At 39.9% G+C, this 22,235-nt stretch overlaps 1 protein-coding gene across 3 annotated transcripts in view; it reads left to right on the forward strand.

Moving 5' to 3' along the window:
* LOC121854727 (sodium-dependent noradrenaline transporter-like) overlaps positions 1-21,921 on the forward strand; it is a 33,365-nt gene extending 11,444 nt beyond the window's left edge. Inside the window, exons 7-13 of one of the 3 annotated variants that reach the window (XM_042349464.1) lie at positions 2,885-3,069; positions 4,830-5,028; positions 7,612-7,867; positions 10,728-10,956; positions 15,680-15,792; positions 17,542-17,629; positions 20,876-21,921. In XM_042349464.1, the coding sequence (XP_042205398.1) occupies positions 2,885-3,069; positions 4,830-5,028; positions 7,612-7,867; positions 10,728-10,956; positions 15,680-15,792; positions 17,542-17,629; positions 20,876-20,949 (1,144 nt within the window). In that variant the 3' untranslated portion in view covers positions 20,950-21,921. Of the gene's footprint in view, positions 1-2,884; positions 3,070-4,829; positions 5,029-7,611; positions 7,868-10,727; positions 10,957-11,478; positions 12,897-15,679; positions 15,793-17,470; positions 17,630-20,875 lie in introns of those variants that run through there. The other 2 variants (XM_042349463.1, XM_042349465.1) reach the window with 2 other exon arrangements.
* Positions 21,922-22,235: the final 314 nt, after the last annotated feature.

Consider the following 22,235-nt stretch of genomic DNA (forward strand, 5'->3'; position numbering starts at 1 on the left):
CAACACGGTTTTATGCCGGGACGCTCCTGCTTGGCACAATTACTCAGGGTAATGGATATTTGGACCCAAATTGTAGATCAGGGTGGTAATATCGACAATATTTACCTAGATTTTGCCAAGGCTTTTGACAGTGTACCTCATAAGAGGCTGAAAATTAAACTGGAAGGGTACGGGATTCGGGGAAATGACCTGGCATGGGTAGAGGACTTTCTACATGACCGCAAGCAGTGTGTGTGTGTGTGGTTAATGGCATGAAATCGTCATCTGTATCCATAACAAGCGGGGTACCACAGGGCAGTGTATTGGGTCCGCTGCTGTTTGTTTGCTTCATAAATGACATGCCTGAAGCTGTACATTCCTCCATACAAATGTTTGCTCATGACGCCAAGTTATTTTGGGAAATTAAGAACCAAGCAGACTGTGAAAAGCTTCAAGAATGGTCGAAGAAATGGCTGCTGAGATTCAATGTCACGAAGTGTAAGAGGATGCACCTGGGACGTACCAACGGTAAGGAGGCGTATCATATGTCCCAACGGGACGAAGAGACTGCATTAAATGAGACGGAATGTGAAAAGGACCTAGGTGTGTACATTGAAAATTAGCTGAAGTTCTAGGGCCATTGCGAGAAGAAGGTAAACCAGGCAACTAAGTTATTAGGTCTTATAAGAAGGTCGTTCAGATATCTTGATGGTCCGTCCCTTGTAGCAATCTTCAAGAGTGATGTGCTTCCCCGCCTGGAGTGCTGCCATCCCGTCTGGTCCCTGAGATATGCTAGGGACTGTCAGCTGATTGAAAATGTCCAAAGGAGGGCCACCAGATTGATGCCTGGACTGCGGCACTTCAGTTACCCGGAGAGATTGGAGCGTCTGAACTTGCCTAGCTTGTACTGCAGATGGGCAAGGGGAGATGTGATTGAGGTGTACAAGCATCTCGGAGGGCACTACTCAGTCGAGTGTCCTTACCTGGAGCTGGCGGACGCTCGCCTCACAAGGGGACACAGATCAAGGTTAAAGAAGCCGCAAGTCCAGATAACTGTGAGGGGTAACTTTTTCGGAGTGTGAGTTGTGAACTCTTGGAACAATCTGCCAGAGAGTGTGGTGATGGCGCCGCGTGTGAGCTCTTTTAAGACCAGACTTGACCAACACTGGAGCAGGTTCAAATACATTCAGGAGCCAGTGCCTGCCCAGTGCTTGCTAACAGTGCGTAAAAGAGACGGAACCGGTCACCCAAGCGGCTAATGAGCCAATCAATTGGTGAAGAGGATAAAAGTAAAAGTTAACGGTCATTTGTTTGTATCTCAACAGTTATCACCTGTCTATTAACAGTTAATTTTGTGTTTGTCAACAGCAGGGCCAGATCCATGGAGGGGATCCTGTGGGTCTGGACCCCCCCTTTCCATCTGAAAATTCCAAAACTTTTTCTTTAATGCAGTATTGTACTCAGGCATTTTTGTATAGCAAAAAGTAATTACTATTGACCTCAGAATGTTTCACAATATTAAGTGTACGTGGCTTCAAAATGGCCTCAAAATGCCCATGATAGTCATATTTAAAAAAAATTATTCTGTGGGGCTTACACAGCTACACAGCATCCCCCAGCTGGGTGGGTTTGCTTGCTATGTTCCCCACTCACAACTTCTTGGACCCCCCCCCCCTTTGATATTCCAGGATCTGCCGCTGAACAGTTAGTTAATTGTTTCTCATCGGTCGTTTGTTTCTTAACAGTCAAACACTTGCTTCTCAACAGTCAGTTATTTGTTTTTAAAGTGAATTAGCTACATGGTTCCTTTTGGCTCACATTTTCAAGACTATGTAAAACATTTATGTATTCTTTATGATTATGGTATGATTTCCAGTCACAATTTGTAATATAAAGAAATGCAATAATCACTCGTGCAACAGCAACTCAGTCACATTGAGCTTCAGCATCATCATCATCTGATCAGGAGAAAATTTCTTAGTTTATGATGGAGTTTGTGAAGACTGGTATTCATGTAGGTGTTAAGGCTAGACGAGAAGAAGAATTACACCATACTTCTCACATTTTTTAACTTAAAATATAATTGGAATATTTTATTTTTTCAACACACATCAGTAAAGAGGAAATGTTGCATGAATTATCAACAATTGAGGAATTAGTTGCCAGAATTCGTGACAGTTCCATTATTAAGTGAAGCATCAGAGTAGCACAGAGGGACGTTGGCTAATACTGATTACCAAAAATGATTTCTGGTGTAGCATATTGAAAGATCTAGGAAACTTGGATAATGGGGTTCACCTTGATTTACCAGGATATGAAAGGATGGAATATCTCTCTCTTGGAATTTCATGGACGTTACCAGGATGTGGGATGATGGAGTGTCTCTGAAAGATTAGAAAAGACTTGGGGTTGTGATCATCATTATTTTATGTCCATTTTCCATGCTTGCTGTGTTTACTTGATGGCAGCTCTCCAAGCTACCATGGTCTCTTGCAGCCTTTCCCACAGCTGCCATCAGCTGGATCTCCTTCCTATTGCCAACCTGCTTTAACAAAATGGGAACTGGGCATTATGTGAAGAATATCTAAACACCCTCTCAGCTGGCAAGGCAGGTTCATAACTCCCTAAGGTAATCAGAGATTACCCACCAGCTTTTTTTTTGATAATTTTTAACATGAAGTTATTATGTCCACAACTGTCACTACCCGAGTTTGACCATTACAGTAAGTGTACAGTAAATTAGACTAAAATCAAACAGGAAAACTGGAGGCACACTTGGATTTTGTTGGTCGGTAAAGTTCATAGTGAATTTTACACAGAAACATTAGGCTTACGTATGGCATACATTAATGATTCTTGTAAATTGTAATTGAGATATTCACCCAAACTTTTTCTTCTTCTGCAGGGAGGAGGTGTTAGTTGTGTCATCCCCATATGAGTTTGAAATTCAGGGTCACCTGGTATTGTGTGTGGGCGTGGCCTGGCTACTAGTGATGACGAGCCTGGTGCGAGGAGTGAGAAGCTCTGGCAAGGTGGCCTATGTCACTGTCATTGTCCCCTACATCGTCTTAGTGCTCCTCCTGGCCTGGAGTAAGATACAGTATACCTGAATCTGAGATGAGATTAATAGAGATTCTGTATTTTAATTTTGTAACCTCACTGGATCGAATAAAACAAGTGTAGTTAATGTAGTGTCTGTAATTTTGATAGAATTTGTTTCTGTGGCCTTAAAGCAGTGGTTCTCAACCTGGGGCCATCCACGGCAAGAATTTAGGGGAGCCACGGCGAGCTGTTATAAATTGTACGTTTCCAAATAATGTTGGGACTCGGAATTAAACAAAACTTGTATTACTTATTTTGATTTGGCAGAAGAGAATTTTCATTCTTTTTTTGTCATTTTGTTTAATCATAACGACAATACAATTTTAATTATTTACATACTCTGGTGCTAATTTATTTTTTTATTTTTTACGGATTATTTAAGATTTCACAGGTCCAGTCCCTGTCTGTGTGACAGGCGCTGGACCGAGCTGCTGAACTGACTTGTTCAGTACGTGTCCGTCATCCCTTTGCAAGTGGTGATAGGACCGAATGATCTCAGTCTGGCCTGGGATACCATCACGAAAACAGTGGAGTGTATTGTCTCTGAACCATATATTGTGTTTGAGCTTGACTCAAGCATAACATACTCCGTAATTGGTGTTACTTATTTTGTTTCATAATTCATGTGGTCGCTGCTTTACGTGGGTGAAATATTTGTACACTTCCTTTATTAATTATTTCCTAATTTTTGGTGTCATTGCTGTTCATACTCATTCTTTACTTATATAATCCTACCATTTTTAGTGCTAAATTGGTATGACTCACTATTCTTCTCATCATTCCAAGTTGGGTAGTGCTTGTCAAAGGAGGCGTGTTCTTGCTTACAGGAAGTACACTTCAGCTTGCTAACTTGAGTGTGAATGTTTACCTGTGTGCATGTTTGTGTGTGACTGTATGTGTGCTTTATGTGTGAGTGCATGGGCGTGTTATGTATGTGAATGTGTGTTTGCCATTCTAACTCTTGTCTTATTTATCTGTCCTTCTTTATCATTCTTTAGTCTTTATCACTCGTCTGTTTGTCTGTTCTGGGAGAAAAATGAAGGAGGCCACGAGGATGTTGAAAATTCCTCAAGGGGGAATGGAGTGAAAAGGGTTGAGAACCACTGCCTTAAAGGTAGCCACTTATGTGTTTTTATTTCTTAATTTATGAGCAAATTTCAATATGAACTTTTTTAAGTTTCTGCTACAGTACTCTGTATAGTATATGACATTGGTAAATGATAAGTTTCAGCATTACGTGTCACAGGATGTTTCAACATTCCTACCCAAACATTATCCATCTCAACAAACTGGTTAGGGTTTCATGTAAATTTTGCTCATTTCCTTTTGCTCCCTCTAAAATAATGTACAATGGACTAGACATGTGGTTTTGCTGTAGAGAAAAGTGTGACCAATTGGTGTTTCTTGTGCAAAGTTGTCTCTCAATTTTTAGGAAGAAAACCCAAACAACGTGTAGAAACTGAGGATACAGGGGTCTATGGTTTAGGCAGTGTAAATAATTAAACATGGTACAAACCGCATTGACACAGAGTGATAAAAGGAACACAAATGTGTTTAGAGATTTACTTAGGTTGAGTGAAAGTTGTGCTGTTATCTCATACAGTACATGGAGATTTTGTTCCAGGAACAATGTATGCTGTCATGAACCAGTAAACTTGATAGACAGATAATATCTGCATATTAAAAATTCTACTTGGTATTTACAGTGAGGCATGACATAAGAATAACTAACTTATTTGTGTTGTCAGGTTATGACACGATGCATCAAGATGTGTGGCGGGAAAGTTTGAGGAACTATTTTTCGCCACATCGTGTGAAATCCTCCAAGCTTCTGGACCCAGAACTCTGGGCTGATGCTGCTACGCAAGTCTCCTTTTCTTTAGGTGCAGTGTATGGTGGCCACACCACACTCTCCTCCTATAACACATTCAAGCAAAACACTTTCAGGTATGTTGTGTAGATAACTCAGGTACAGTATGAGACCTTGAAGGGGATATTGTACTCAGTTACTAATTATATCTTTGAGACAACACTCAGGTCCTCAGATTTTCCTTAGGAACTTTCTTAATGTCTTCAGAAGAGTACTCAAGGTTCATTTAATATTGGTATACTTAAATAGATATCAATAGTATTTTTTTATTCATTTATTTGTTTATTTAAAACCTCTATTAATTAATTTATTTATTTACCATTTCATCACTTATGAGCTTACTAGTAGCCATTCGAGTGGTTGGTCTGCTCTTTATTACTTTGTTATGACCTTCATTGCCCAGCATAAGTACAGGAAGAAACTGGAGTACCCAGAGGAAACTTGCCATATTGATATAGTTTATTTAGCCAGAAAAATACAGATGCAGAGTGGACAATAATAACAATATTGACATAGCTGAGCCAATTGAGAGCCTTTCTTATTGTCTTTTGTAGGGTCACATTGCCCGCATTACAGAACCTCAGTTAACCAGAGAGATTAGAACACCTACAGTTGCCTAGCTTATACTATAGGCGGGAAAGGGGTGATTTAATACGTCAGTAAATATGCTCAGTTGAGTGCTCATACCCAGAGCTGGCAGATGCCTGCCTGACTTGGGGTCACATCTCAAGGTCAAAGAAGCATTGTGACTGTGTAGGTATGTAGTGTATGCTTGGTAAAAAAGTATCTTTACAATTATTCTGCAAAACAAAATGACACCACGAAAGAAGTTTCTTTGATAAAAAGCTCATAAGACATACTGTTATTCACCAATCATAATGAACCTAACTAATTTTATATTTTGAATGAAATAACTAAATTAGGCCTACCATAATAGGTAGGAAACGTCTCACAAGCACGCCTACCAACCGTAGTGAGACAACAGAATTGTTCAGTTCCAAATTCATCGGACCCCTCCTGAAAGATACTTTTTTACTGAGTGTATTGTCAGAAGCAGTAATATGCTACCCCCACCCCAGTAGACAGAGCTACTGCAAGTGAAGGCCTGGTGATTGGACAAAACCTTCTCTATCACCTTCCCCTTGTCAAAACGTTGCCTCGTAGTTTTGAAAATATCATGGCGAGCAATGTTGCATTGTGTCACTATCGGCATTCACTGGCTGTAGCCCAGATACTGGGGAGGGGGGGGGGGATGACAATTCAATTGCTGTTTCTGACTATACCTAGACACTTTTGTAGGCTTAAATTGGTCAAGTTGCCATACTGTTTACTTTTACTTTTATCCTCTTCACCAAATGATCGACTCGTTAGCCGTGAAGGCGATCGGTTACGTCTCTGTTACGCACTGTTGGCAAGTACTGGGCATGCACAGGCTCCTGAATGTACCTGAACCTGCTCCAGTGTTGGTTAAGTCTTGTCTTGAAAGAGCTCACACTCAGTGCTGTCACAACACTTTCTGGTATATTGTTCCATGAGTTCACAACTCTCCAAAAAAGTTTGCCCTCAGTTTTCTGGACTTGCGGCTTCTTCAATCTTAGCTGTGACCCCTTGACACACAGGAAACTACACTCCCACGACTTATGTGCACTGTATAACTGTTACACAGTAGTTTATAAAGACGTAAAGGCCTGGACTTTCGGATATAAATCCCTTGCCAGCCTAATCAGGATCTTATAAAAGGAAAATCAAGAACCCTGGGTTTCCAAGGGGTAACAAACAACCGTTAGAGATTGACACCTCTTTACTCCGAAAATAATCACAATAATTGACACCACTCGCACAAATATTAAATAAACACATACGGGAGTCAAACAATTATGGGAGTCAAACAATTATGGGAGTCAAACAATTACGGGAGTCAAACAAAGTACAGATATTTTCTACGGCGGCAGCCCGGTGGAATATTCTGTTAATGCGGTGGTCCGCTCTCAGGGGGAAGGTCCAGGGCAGCTTCCTCATTGGCACCGGCGTTGGTGGGCGATGTCTTGCCACACAGGAGAGACGCCAGGGCACGGACAGTGGATAGTGCGTGGAGGAAGTGGCGATGACCTGGTAGCTACGGTAGTAGCTGGAGAAGGTATCTGGAGATTGACAGCCGAATAGTAAAGGACTGGGAAATCAGCCCATGAGCCCCAGATGAGTACACAACCAGAGTGGATTGAACAGCGGGGTGCGAGTACAGCTGTGGTGATGGCTGGGTAGTGTCTGATGTGTGACGAGGCAGCATGGACCTTCTCACCTCAGTCTACCCCCTCCAAAGCTCCTAGCCCCCTAGGGGTCGCGAACAAGCAAACGAGCGGCGGACAACCATCCCGCTCGATACCGCCCTTACTAAAGATGCTTATCCAATTGTAAACCTGCATTTCAATTTTACTAAATAAATACTGTTATTATTATTATTATTATTATTATTATTATTATTATTATTATTATTATTATTATTATGTATATCCTCATGGCCACTAATTGGCCTCTTAGCTGCTTAGATATATTGTACAAACAATGTTGAACTCATATGATGTAATTGTAAGTGTTTTATTGTGAATAACACTTGGAGCAATACAGAACTAACATTTGTATTTATTGTTATTTTTCACCAGGAATTCCATTGTGATTATACTTTGCAACACGGCAACATCCATCCTGTGCGGATTTGTGGTGTTCGTCTCCCTCAGTCAAATGGCAGTGGATATGTCAATCACCGTGGATGATGTGTTCAATGGCGAGTATAGGCTGGGAGGGCTGGGGGCGGAGTTGGTGTTTATTGCTTACCCAGCATTCTTCAGCCGCATGACCAACAATGTATGGCCTGTTCTCTTCTTCCTCATGATCCTTGCACTTGGCATTGACAGCATGGTTAGTGGTCATCAGTCTTTGTTTTAATGTAGGCTATAAACGTCTTGTCTTAATCAATACTAATTTTGTTATTATAGTGCGTTTTTCCCAGCTGAGAAGAGATGCCCCGCCCCCTCCTCAAGAATTACAGCTGATTGGCTGTTGCAAATCTGTCCGATTTCATCCTGAAGTAATGATGTATTTTTAAATGATCAGAATTACATTGAAATATTACACGGTTGTCAGCAGAGGCGGGAAATATAACTGCGAACAACTTCATGTTTCCCGCCTCTGCTGACGGTTACAGTGGCCAAGGTCACACTCATCCACCAACTTTCAGAGGCAGTGTAATATTTCAATGTGATTCTGATCTTTTAAAATGTTAGCTTTTGCATAATGTATTTTTACTTATATGTAATTTGTCTTAGTATGCCTTATTGTGGGTAAAAATAAGTACTGTATGTATATATATATATTAAATGCGTCCTCCGAAAGCAAAAATTTGCTCCTAGAGTTTAACAGTTAATTCCTGTATAAGATTTCTGATAAACTTCCTACGTGCTCATGTTTTAAATAATGAATGTATGTATCTTTACATAATTTATCAAAAAATCTTTCTCGTCAAAAATGGTCATCCCAACGATTATATTATGAATAAACTCATTTAGAAATACATCATTACTTCAGGACAAAATCGGACAGTTTTGCAACAGCCAATCAGCTGTAATTCTTGAGGAGGGGGCAGGGCATCTCTTCTCAACTGGGAAAAAATGCACTATAGTCAGTGTTAAACTTGTTATTGTAAGTTCTGAATGACTTATCTTAATTTATGTTAAATTTGGTTTTAGTTAATGAAAAAGTTGCCCTAGGCTACCAGTGATTTGTAGGTTTAGTCAACATTATTCTTGCTATTAGTTCTCATTATTCTTGCTATTAGTTCATGTTAGGGTGCAGCCACACTAGTGTACAATCTGTCACCAACATGTGATTGACAAAACAAAATGAGGTACAGGGTTCTAACTCTGGTAGGGTGCTACCACATGCACTGGACTGGCGTTTCTTCTTGTTGATCACATTTTGGTGAAATTTTTTTACGCTAGTGTGGCTGCACTCTTAAACTTCTTATCTTAGACTCTGAAAGACACAATATCTTGGTTGATGTTATGTTTATTACTGTGGAGTCTTGATGACTTGCAAGTTAGGTACTCTGTACCAGAAGACTTTGTGAATTTTGATCATCACAATTATAGTTTAATTTATTTAAATAGAAATAATTAGTTAAGTTCCAGAGGCAAAAAAAAAAAAACCCAGTGATACTTCATTATACACTGTACAGGGTTTTTCAAGTCTTACATTTTATTTATTTTTTTACATGAAATAGTAGAAAACATGCAGAATTATCATTATAATTTGGTAACAAAAAGTGTTCATTTACCTTATTTGGCATCTGGAAGGCAAATATATACAGTATGCTGCACTATGTATTGATGAGTTGTGTGGTGGAGTTGCGCTTGTGTTGTTGGTGGTGATTCTATGTAGCGATGGACTAAGCTTAGTGGGTGGCCTGGTTATCACATGATGTTGGCTGATTTTGTGTGTCAAGGATGCGTGAGTTTTTTCTTTGAAGGGGCAAAAATTATGTTTCTCTGGGTATTATTCTTGAAATAACATGTATAGTATTGTATTGTTTTTTATAATAATTAAGAACAATGTGTTACATACTGTCTGCTATTTATGGTACACCAATATTTGTAAAAAATAATATGCTATACCAGAGACTGAAATACAGTTGGGTCTTGATTTACGCGGGTTTCGTTTACGCATTTGGTCATTTACGCGGTGCCTTGCCAGAACCGGGATGCTTGATTTACGCGGTAAATTTGGTCATTTAAAAGGAGAGCAGCTGGCGGTCCTGCTGCACCGCGCCATTTTTGGATTCAAACCTCCCGCCATATCCCGCCTTACCTTGATTTTTTCTAACCTAAACTAACCTACCGTAAGTGTTAAACCTTCATTTTTCTTTTACCTGATACAGTATGTTATTCTCTTATTGATATTTCTCTTCTATATTATGTGTGTGTGCTTACCATCATAAAGTTAAGATACTAATGTTACTACAACGTAGGTATTGTATCTGAAAAAGTGGAGTTTGGGAGTCGGCCCAGTCTCTATTTCAATTAATCCCATATGTTCTGTTATTTCATTTATGCGTTTCTCGTTTTACGCGGTACTCCGCGGGTTCAATTGACCGCGTAAATGAAGACCCAACTGTACTGTACTGTATTGTATTAATTTTTTCCAACTTGGTATACAGCTCTGTGTTTACCTCACATAAGCTGTGCTCCTTGACCCACATCTCTTACCATACAGTACACCAAGAAATATGTAGACAGGCAGACAAACTCACACATAAGATCTTACGTGTGTAACAAATAGATTATTTCTTTACAGTACAGAATATAAGATGAAATATACACGATTGCATCTCATACTGCTGAAGTGATAGAGCTTATGAACTCGAGTGAAAAATTGAACAGATTCCCTATCCCAACTCCATTATTCTTCTCTTAAACACAGTACAGTATTGGTAAAAACTACCCAAAAACATTTTGAGGATAGCACTTTTGATTACCTGATTGACACCACAGTAATACTGTATATAATGATATGACAAGATCCATTAGGTGAAGGACACATTCAATGAGCATCTGCATTTATGTCCTTTTTCTTAACTATACCATACCTAGCTAAATATACACTAGTTATGCACAGATTCTCTTACTTGCAACAGATCATTGAGTTGTTTGATGAATGGCATTATTGCACCAGTTGTCACTGTAGTCCACTCAGAACTTCACCATGACCTTTTGTGTTGCTGCAGATAGGTTTCATGGAGACATCAACAACAGCCCTCTTTGACAACTTCAAGTGTTTACGCCGTCTACGACTCCCAGTGATGTTTGTGATGATTATTTTCCTAATCCTTTTGGATCTGCCCTTATGTGCCGGCAGTGGTATTTTTGTGGTGGAATTACTGCACGGCTACACCTGCAAGGCTTCAATCTTGATAATTGGCCTCATCAAGATCTTAGTGGTCCACTACGTGTATGGTTAGTAATATTACACATGATGCTAGGGGGGGATCCAGGAATATCAAAAGGGGGGGCCCAAGAAGTTCTGGGTAGGGGAACATGGCAAACACAGTGAGCCCACCCAGCTAGGGGGCATTGGGGAGCACTATAAGCCCCACCAGAATTTTTTTTAAATCTGACCAATATCATGGGCCTTTTGAAGCCATATGCACTTGATATTAGGAGATATTCTGAGGTCACAAATAGTTACTTTTGATTTACAAAAATGCCCGAATACAATACTGCACTTAAAGAAAAAGTACATTACCTGTATTGGAATTTTATGATGAAAAAGGGGGATCTGGACCCTCAGGGCCCTCTTGGATCTGCCCCTGGATGCTGTATCACTTGTATATCTCTTGTCTCATGGTGGTTCACTGGTATATCTCTGTCTCTAGGTATGGTTAGTAATATTACACATGATGCTGTATCACTAGTATATCTCTGTGTCTCTAGGAATCTCCTCAGTCCCACCCCACAGCTCGTGTCCATCTTCCTCAGATTTGCATCAAGTTAAAGAAACCACAAGTATAGAACTACTTTGGAGTAAGAGTTGTCAACTCTGGGAATAACCAGTCAGAAGGTGTTGTGACGGCACCGAGTGTGAGCTCATTCAAGGCCAGATTTGACCAACACTGGAGCAGGTTCTGATATATTCATGAGTAAGTGCATGCCCAGTATCTACCAACAGTGTGTATCAAAAACGTGAACGACCACCCCAGCGGTTAACGAGCCGATCAGTAGCGAAGAGGATAAAAGTAAAAAGTAAGATCAACCACTCAAGTGGTTAACAGGCCGATTAGTGGCAAAGAGGTTACGATACAATATGATGCAAAGTTGAAATTATGAATTGACTATGGTACCAGCAAACCTTTTAGACTGCTGATCCCAAGTGCATTATTTATTTTATTTACCTAATGGCCACCCACTAGAGGTGGCCATGCCAAGGGAAGGAGGCCATTGGCCTGTGTTGGATCCCTCCATTATTCTTGATAATTTTGTCAAGGGTTATTTTGAAGCCCAGTATACATGTACTGTACTGTTATTGATTGTTACAGTATATATCATTATAATGCTCATTATTCAGGGGGAAATTTTAACCTCATATGTATTATATTCAAATCTATAAAATGATTCAGAAGTTATGGTGTGAGACCGTTCAGTGCTCTTGTTTTTTAGTTGTGTTCTGAACAATTGAGAGTGATATACGTATATGAATTATGATTACAGTACCACTTAGCCAGTCAGCACTTGCCTCTTAATAGTTTTGAACACTTCCTGCAGACATGTGTTCACTCTGCAGGGATCCTATACAGGCCACCTTATTTTGGCATGGCCACCTTTAGTGGGCGGCTATTAATTAAATAAAGTGCTCCACATGCATGGGAATGTAAATACAGTATTGCTTCCCAGGGGCCAAAATTTGCACTTCATAATGCCACATTCAGTTCTGTTGATGAAATTTTTGCAAATTGTATGTGTGTTTAAAGTTTACTGACATATCTATGAACCTAAATATCCCTGCCAACATTGAACCCCTAATTTTTTTGTTTCAGACACTGTAAATGACTTCTTTACATAAATTTACATACAGGTTACAAAAACAATTCATATCCAAAAAAAGGACATGCAAGGTAAACTTTTCTGGAATACTATACCTGTTACACTGTCAGTAGCATCACTGTATGTACAATTGCTGTTATTGAAGCTCCAATTATAATATAAGTAACAGAAAAAAGATGAAGAATGGTTAGTGTGCAACAGATATTTTCATCAGGAGTGAATTGTGCTCTATATTATAATTCAATATGTCTCACTTTTATGTCTCACTTATGCAGTTAGGGCATATGGCGACTGTACTGACAGCTGTGTTTGATAACTTTGAATGTCTTCGTCGTCGCTATGTACCAGTAGTGGCTGTGACATGTGGTACTGTCTTCCTACTGGGGCTACCTTTGTACACTAGTAGTGGCATCTACTTAGTGATGTTATTGAACAGTCCAATCTGCCGCTCTGCTGTGGTAATACTTGCCTTACTGCAGTTCGTGTTGGTGAATTATGTGTATGGTTAGTATTAACTGGATCACAGTGGTGCTTTGGTACCTGTTATAGGAATGTAAATAACAGATAAGTACGTAAGTAAAGGAATGTCTGTGGAGGATGGAATAGGAATTGCTCTTGCAAAGTTTACACTACCTTACTTCTGCTGGAATGCAGTAAATGTTTGGTTTAGGTAGTCACTGTTGCTGCTTGCCTTACTTAAAAAAATACTTATCCTCTTCATCACTTCAGTTGAGTAAGCAGTTAGTTTGTTCTCTTTTGTGCACTGCTGGAAGGTACTGAGCAGGTACAGACTCTTGGATGTGCCTGAACATATGCTAGTGTTGGTCATGTCTGGTTCTTTTTGAGCTTACAACTCTTATTTCCAAGAAGTTAGCTCTTGACAGTTTTCTGTATTGATAGCTTCTTAAACTTGAGGCTGTGACCTCTAGTACATTTGACTGAGTAACATTTGACTGAGTAATGCCCTTGGAGGTGCTTATAAACTTATATTAAATTGCCCTTTAGTATAAACTAGGCACCTGAAGATATTCAAATCTCTTTGGTAAGTGAGGTGACACTCCTCTGGACATTCTCGATCAATTAACAGTCTTTGGTATATCTCAGATATCAAACAAAATTACAGTACAGTACTTAAGTGAGGAAGCACAACTCATTTTGAAAACCCTTATGAGAGACAGACCATTCAAGTATGTGTAAGCTCAGTTTCTTAGTAAGATTCACCTTCTCAATATGATCCAAGAGTTTATTATTAACTGTATAGCACAGTATATCATTCGCCGCTGTTACTAAAAATAGATTCGAGAAGACGTGGGAGAAATGCAGCAAAGTTGCAACAGAGGACAAACGTCTCAACAGAAATATATAGTTCATATGCTCACAGCTGTTATATTTTAGTGTATTTTGTTCTATTATTTAAGTGTATTTTGTTCTTCGTATTTTAATGAGTAAGATGGTTATTTTAATTTATTATCGAGGGTAACGGGTAAACAGTGCTTTGTTTGTCCTCTGCACCCCTACATTCAGATCTTTCTCACATCTAACAGGTAGTTTCAGTTTGGGATGTGTCTTCTTCGCACTGGGACATGTCAAACACTTCCCAGGTAATGGTGTGGCCAAGGTGCATCCTCTTGCATTTTGCAATGTTGAAAGTTAGCATCTGTTCATTTGACCACTCTTGAAGCTAATATAAATCTCTCCGTATTGCCTTATGCTTTATCCTCTTAGCCAATGATCGGCTTGTTAGCCACATGGGCAGTCGGATACGTCTCTGTTGTGCACTGTTGGCAAGTACTGGGCATGTACTGATGACACATATTCACTTAAGGTATGCTGTGACTTACACAAACCAATACCTTTATATCTTCTAGTTTTCCGGTAAGTGTAAATAGGGCATTGTGGCCTTATGAAGATGCTGGTCAGACAATGTTATTTTTTCCAGTCACTTGGATATATCTTGAACATAAGCAGCAATATTTGCAAAAATATTACACATTTATGTGGAAAGTGGAAAGTTAGGATATCACCAGACATGCATAAACTAGTATCACAACAACAAATAGGGTCAACTTAAAATGTTACCATACAAAGACTTGACTACTGATTCAGGAAAAAATATTGCTACTTATACCAGTAAGATTCTGAAAAAATTCTAAACTGCGTACTTACGATTATATTTTCCACTCATACTGCAATTGTTCATCGAGTGTCCATATCTGGAGAATACCCGTCTCACTAGAAGTTACAGCTTAAGGTTGAAGAAGTCACAAATTTAAAAAGAATTTAATGCACACTTTTTTGGAGTTAGGGTTGTGAACTCTTGGAACAATCTGCCACAGAGCATTGTGACGGCACCGAGTGTGAGCTCATTCAAGACCAAACTTTACCAACACTGGTGCAGGTACAGATACATTCTGAAACCAGTACATGCCCAGTACTTGCCAGAAGTGCAAAATAGAGATGAAAACAATTGCCCAGGTGATTCACACTATTGTACTAGCACCTTGCCACACCAATTAGTCTGCTGTTGAGAGATCTTTCTGTATACTGTATACAGTACTTATTTTGCACTAACTGACTGACTGTTTGTTTACATTCGACAGAAGGAAATTCGCAATAGTAAACATACTATGGAATCAAATATCACAATATTAAAACAAATATCACAAAAACAATGATTTGTGGAATGTTAGATGATGAGCTCCTGTAAACGCACTAGTGAAGGGGACTGTACAATGTATATTTACCTATCAAAAGAGGTTTGTCAGTTGTAAAATGATCTTGGCAAAGGTATTTCAACAAATTTGTAGAATTTATTTTAAAAGTTTTTCAAATGTCATATTGCCATATCAGAGCCTAAGTAATTTATAAAACTACTGTACTGTAATTCATGAAACTAATTCATTGTATGTTTTAACAAATGTTTCCCAGATAGGAAAACAAGACAGTTCCTGAAACTGATTCAGGATGTATTTTATGTCTCTTCATCTTGGTAGAGTATAAAGTTCATATACTGGTTAAGGGGTGTTTAATTTTTTATTTCATTCTTAGGAGTTGTTTTACCTTTGTCACACCCTTGGAAGGGTTAAAGATATTTATAAACTGCTCTAGGAATGTTTTAATGGTTTTGTATCCTCGGCAGGCTTCAAGGAATTCATGAAACTAGTAGAGGAGGAGATGCAGGTGTGGATCCCACGACCTGTCTACTGGTACTTGGCTCTCACACTCAAATTCCTGGCCCCTTTATCTTTGTTGGTAAGTTCAGCCTCTCTTGATACTAAGAAACCCAGTGTAGTTATGTATTATGTTCAGATAAAGAGTAAAACATGAAACCGAGCAGTAAGCAATACAGTACAGAACTAAACCATATATTCAGACAATTACAGTATACTAGTATGCAGAATTTTTTTTTAAGTAACCTATTGGGTGGCAACAAATGGTAATGCAGCATAAAATTATGTTTCACATTTAACAGTACAGAGAAAATGGTTGCTAAAACTCAAGAAATTTGAGACTGAATATCCTCTGCAATTTTTGTGGAATCTGGTTAAAATTGAGTAAAAGCTGTTTCCACAAGTCCCTCTGTGTGAGTGTTAGTGAGCTTTGAGCAGTATAGTATACATTATATTTACATAAGTCTACTGGTAACAGTAGGTTGACTCAAACATTGAAAACACTGTGAAATCTAGTTGCTTCAGTGTTACCTGATGTGGGTTAGTTTTTCCCTAAAGGTCCAACAACGACTCTGTGTTTTTGTGAGTATGTTTTAGGATATTAATCAGTAGGTCCAGGAGCTACAACTGTGTGTCACCAAGATTTTCCTTATTAATATTTGACTGATAATGACTGACCTCGTCTGCTTAAAGATAAAAGAATATGAAACAAATGAGATTTTTTTTTCTTATTCTGAATCTCTTCAAAGGATTGTATGTGAATTCCGACTAATCATTACAACCATTTTCTGTGTGTGTGTGTGTGTTCAGGTATAGTATGTTTCTCAGTCATACAAAGTGTATCAGATTATGTGTTTGCTGACTCAAGGGTTCAAACAGTCTTTGTTTATCAATATAGCCGGCTGCTTATCACATGATTTGGGTGCCATTATGCCGACTGCATATATAAATTTTCTGGCCGCATGCAGCCGGAAATATAAGGGTTACGAATCTCTGGTCTAACTACTTAAGTACATCTAGAATAACACATAAACAGCAAAAAGTGACCTGGAAAAACCATAGGCGGTGAGTAATTAGCGTTAGAAAAGTACTGTACTGTAATTAAAATTATTGGGATGTCATTTGGTCGAAGGATACGGACATCCAATGGCAGACAACAGATCCTTAATCAGCATGTTCAGGTGTGCGTACATATACTGTACATAGATTTTGAACAGAATTGGTTATGTAAAATTAATTTCTAAATGGTAAGGCTAATAATCCCTTATAGGATTGGTTTTATTTTCAGAATTTAAATTTAATGTGTCTGAGAGCTAGAGGATTGAGTTTATTTCTGATGGCTATGACCCATTTGCAAATATCTCTGAGGCAAATGAGTAAGAGAGGTGTGGTTATTTTTACTAGAAAGGACATTACAGTTAATTGGAGGTCCAATCTCTTAAACTCAGGAATGCACACTTTTAGGGCCAAGGCACGTATGCACCTTGAGGATAGATAATTTAGCTCTAAAACACTCTTCTGAGAATTGTATGTGCTTTAGTACTGTGTTGGAACAATTTCTCCACAAAAGCAGGTTGGTTGTTTGCAAACTCTCTTGTAAACTGAAGAAGAAACACACAGCTGGGTGGTGGGGTATGTACGGTATGTGCTCTACTGTTTGTATCTTTTCTTATGTGTTTGTGTGTCCTCTTGTGTGTGTATTGATTAATATCAATACATACCTTCTTGAGAGAATGATCACCTGACTAACTCATACACAGGGACTACTGGTATGGACAGTGGTGGGAGAGCCTCAAGTGTATGCTGAACTGCCCCTGCCCTTCTCCTACAGGGTTGTGGGGTGGTCTCTCACTCTCATCATCTCCTGTGGTATCATCCCAGTCTTTGCCATCCGTGCCATATACCACAACAGGAACCAGGTGGGTCCTTGTGTCGCATAATTTCCCAATTAGTGCCACATCCACTGGTACAATGTCTTATAATCCTGTGTATTCTTGAGTGTGTTTTAATCTTGAGTACTGTACTTTTGAGTTTGTTTGAATAGTGTCAAAGTAGGCATACCAACATATGATGAAGCATTGGAGAATACTGTACACATATACTGTATTAAAGCATTTCATCTAGTACTAGTACTGTACTTCTTTTGGGGACTGTGTATTGAATGTTTTATAATCTTGTGTATTTTGGGTGTAGTATATCTAGCCCCAGTCACCATGTAGTGTTGTCATTCCGATTTAACTGTTATATAGTTCATGATAAAGCCAGGCCAAGGTGCAAATATTACAAGGGAAATTACGACAGGATGAGGGAAGAGATGAGGGGTATCCACTGGCCTGACTCATTAAGGCACAAGAATGCAGACACTATGCTGAATATCATAACTAGTAAAGTGACCCATTTGATTGATAAATATATACCCAAGACCTAACCCAGTGCCTCTAGGAATATGAGGGTGTGGGGTACGTGATAATGGTTCACACTCAGGATGGGATGGAGAAAGGAAACTCGCAATGTGCTCTCTGTATACATATTGTATTGGATGTACAATGCAGCTTGGTGCTGGGAAGGCAGCATGGTTACAAGCATTGAGTAGGGAGAGCTGGTTGGTGAGGGTGCTCAGAAGAGGACCAGCTTGTGGGTCGCCATGGTCGCCGGCGGGAGCGAGGGCCGCCAGGCAGGAGCGGAGGAGGAGGAGGAGGTGTTGGTTGCTGGTGGCTGTAGGTAGTAAGAGAGAGGTCACCACGAGGTGAGGTCTTATATAGCAAAGGTAGGCGTGGCTTAATAGTTGACCTCCGTCATGTAAGACGGTGCTGGTTGCTGACTTTGACCACGAGGCATACACTGGGGAATTCGTGGGGTCGGCTAGTCAGCGACAAACAGCGTTTGTAGGGGAAGAATCCACTACAAGGGGATCCCTCCACATGAACCATGCGGCGGTCGACAAAGTTAAGAAGAAAACCCAGACATTCAAGACGTGGGTTAGGTCAAACGATGAGCAGGACAGGAGAATGTAAGCAAGAGCCAGAAACCAAGCAAAGGCAGAGTGTAGAAGGGGTGAAAAGGAATTCCAAAGGTTGGTTGCAAGCAAGGTCAAGTCAAACCCAAAGGCGTTTTACTGTGATGCAAAGTCAAAATTAAAAATGCGAGTATGGTTATCAGACCTGAGGCTTGAAGATGGTAGTTATGCAGATTCTGACCAGGATAAAGCTGAGGCATTAAGCAGCTTCTTTTCCTCGGTGTTCGCAAGAGAGGATGTGATTAACCTTCCTGCGTTTAAGGATAGAAGGTTCGACACAGCACTGACCCACATTGTGTTCACAGAAGAGTCTATAAGAAATAAACTGTCAAAGCTAAAGGTCCATAAGAGTCCCGGCCCTGACATGGTGCATCCCAGAGTGGTAAGAGAGTTGTGCAACGAGCTTACCAAGCCCCTGAAGATCCTGTTCTGTAAATGCCTGGATGAACAAAAGGTCCCCAGTGCTTGGAAAATGGCTTATGTGAGTCCCATCTTCAAGAAAGGAGAGCGTCACACCACGAATAACTAGAGCGGTGAGCCTGACCAGCATAGTATGCAAAGTACTTGAGAGCATTATAATAGAAGCCATGATGTAACATCTACTACGAAACAACCTTGTAAGGGATTGCCAACACAGTTTTATGCCGGGGAGCTCCTGCTTAACACAATTGCTCAAGGTATTGGATATTTGGACCCATATTCTGGAACACGGTGGTAATATCAACAATATAAACTGTACCTAGATTTTGCTAAGGCATAAGACAGAACACCCCATGAAAGGCTGAAAATCAAACTGGAAGAGTACGGAATTCAGGGAAATGTCTTAGCGTGGATAGAAGACTTTCTGCATGACCGCAATCAGTGTGTGGTGGTTAATGGCACGAAATCATCATCTGTACCTGTCATGAGTGGGGTGCCACAGGGCAGTGTATTGGGACCGCTGTTGTTTGTTTGTTTCATAAATGACAAGCCTGCCGCTGTACATCCTCCATACAAATGTTTGCGGATGACGGCAAGTTATTTTGGGAAATGAAGAACCAAGCGGACTGTGAAGAGCTCCAGTAGGATCTCTCTGAGCTCCAAGAACGGTCAGTGAAATGGCTGCTAAGATTCAATGTCACGAAGTGAAAGAGGATGCACCTGGGGCGTACCAACGGTAAGGAGGCGTACCTTAGCTCCCAACGGAATGAAGAAATTGCCCTATTTGAGAATGAATGTGAGAAGGACCTAGGTGTGTATGTTGACAATGAGTTGAAGTTCTCGGGCCATTGTGAGAAGAAGGTAAATCAGGCAAATAAATTATTGGGTCTTAAAAGAAGGTCGTTCAGATATCTAGACCCGTCCCTCGAAACGATCTTCAAGAGTGAAGTGCTTCCCCACCTGGAGTACTGTCACCCCATCTGGTCCCCGAGACATACTAGGAACTGTCAGTTGATTGAAAATGTTCAAAGGAGGGCCACCAGACTGGTGCCTGCACTTCGGCACCTCACCTACCCTGAGAGATTGGAGCGCCTGAATTTGCTTAGCTTATACTGCAGATGGACAAGGGGCAACCTAATTGAGGTGTATAAGCATCTCAAGGGGCATTACTCGGTCGAGTGTCCTTACCTGGAGCTGGCGGACACTCACCCCACAAGGGGTCACAGCTCAAGGCTAAAGAAGCCGCAAGTCCAGAAAACTGTGAGGGCAATCTTTTTCATAGTGAGAGTTGTGAACTCTTGGAACAATCTACCAGGAAGTGTTGTGACGGCAGTGAGTGTGAGCTCTTTCAAGACAAGACTTGACCAACACTGGAGCAGGTTCAAGTACATTCAGGGGCCGGTGCATGCCCAGTACTTGTCAACAGTGCGTAACAGAGACGTGACCGATCGCCCAAGTGGCTAACGAGCCGATCAGTGGTGAAGGAGATAAAAGGAAAAAAAGTACCTGTATATCATGTTTATGTGTATTTTGGGTGATTCATAGTCCTAAGAACTTGTGTTATCTCAAAATCCTGAGTAATGTGGGTGTGACTAAATTTTAATTTAGTATTTTACTCTTATCTTATTATTTCTGGGGGTGCAGATTAATCAATTTAACTTAAATAAATTTTATTATTGGTAAGGCTGCTAAATAATACAATAATTTTGTTACTTATTTTACTCTCTAGGGTTGGCGCAAATTGTTCAAAAAGACGAACAAGTTCCTACCACGATACATCATGGAGAGTCAGAGCATCTATGATCTTGAGCAACACTGAAACTTAATTCACTTCTATATAGGATATGAGGGTCTAATCAACCCTGGAGTTTTATTAACATAATGGCCACCAACTGATATTGTGCAAATTGTATATAGTTTTTATACTGCATCATATCTACCAGTACAGTAGTGTACAGCTATTTATAGAAATGGGGTTCAGCTCCATTCTGAACTAAAAGTTCAGTATTATTTTTATTATGTACTGTACAATATTCTCTGGTAGGAAGGTAATATTGACTGAGTTAGTTACACCGAGTGGGAGCTCATTCAAGGCCGGACTTGACCAACACTGGAGCAGGTTCCGATTCAGGAGCCAGTGTATGCCCAGTATTTGCCAACATTGCCTATCAGAGACATGACTGACCACCCAAGCGGCTAATGAGCCGATCAGTGGCAAAGAGGATAAAAGTAAAGTAAAAGTGAGGGAGTTTTTGAATTCTTGTTAAATCTCAATACCAGAGTACCTGGATCCTTCCCTGATTTATGCACATTTTCTGCACATCACAGAAGGGCTCATAATATTGTGCTTTTTCCAACAAAGCATGTTTATGATAAGAGAATTGTTACATTCTATCAAAAACAAATTATGACAGACAATACATAAAGTATGATCCTGTCATAAATTCATAAGCAGAAAAAAACACTCCTCCTTGTTACCTATAAGAATACATTACTCACTCAAGTTTTGTTGTTGTTGTTCAGTCCTTGGCAAAGCCACAGCAGCTTGGTGTAACGGAAATTTATTGTAATAGACACTTAAATTTGTAATAGGTTTCAATTACAGTACAAAATTTTTAATAGGTTTCAATTACAGTACTGTATATGTTTTATGTTATTTGTAACTTCTTGCACAGCAAGTCCTCGCTTAACGCCAGGGTTACGTTCCTAAAAATGCGATGGTTTACGAAACAACGTTAAGCGGATCAATTTTCCCAATAAGAAATAGATGAAATACGGGAGTTACGTTCCTGAGCCTCCCTTTGCCCCATGAAATACATTACATATACAGAAAATCATTGTCATTTCTATAGAAAACAGTGCATACATATACAACTACTAAGTTTGTAGTGGTACTCCCTAATGGGCGGAGGTGGTAGAGCGAGTGTGTGGTGGGTAGTGAGGCAGAGGAGGTGAATGGAGAGAGGGGAGGAGTAGTGTTTGGGCTGTGGTTTGATATCGAACTATCTCACTTGTTAACACTTGCCTGAACGAGTGTAGGGTAGTCGCTGGTAACTTTGATGAAGTTGGGTGAGATATTTGGTAATCTC

Source organism: Homarus americanus, unplaced genomic scaffold (genome assembly GCF_018991925.1).
Source record: "Homarus americanus isolate GMGI-L3 unplaced genomic scaffold, GMGI_Hamer_2.0 scaffold53233, whole genome shotgun sequence".
In the NCBI taxonomy this organism is placed as follows: domain Eukaryota; kingdom Metazoa; phylum Arthropoda; class Malacostraca; order Decapoda; family Nephropidae; genus Homarus; species Homarus americanus.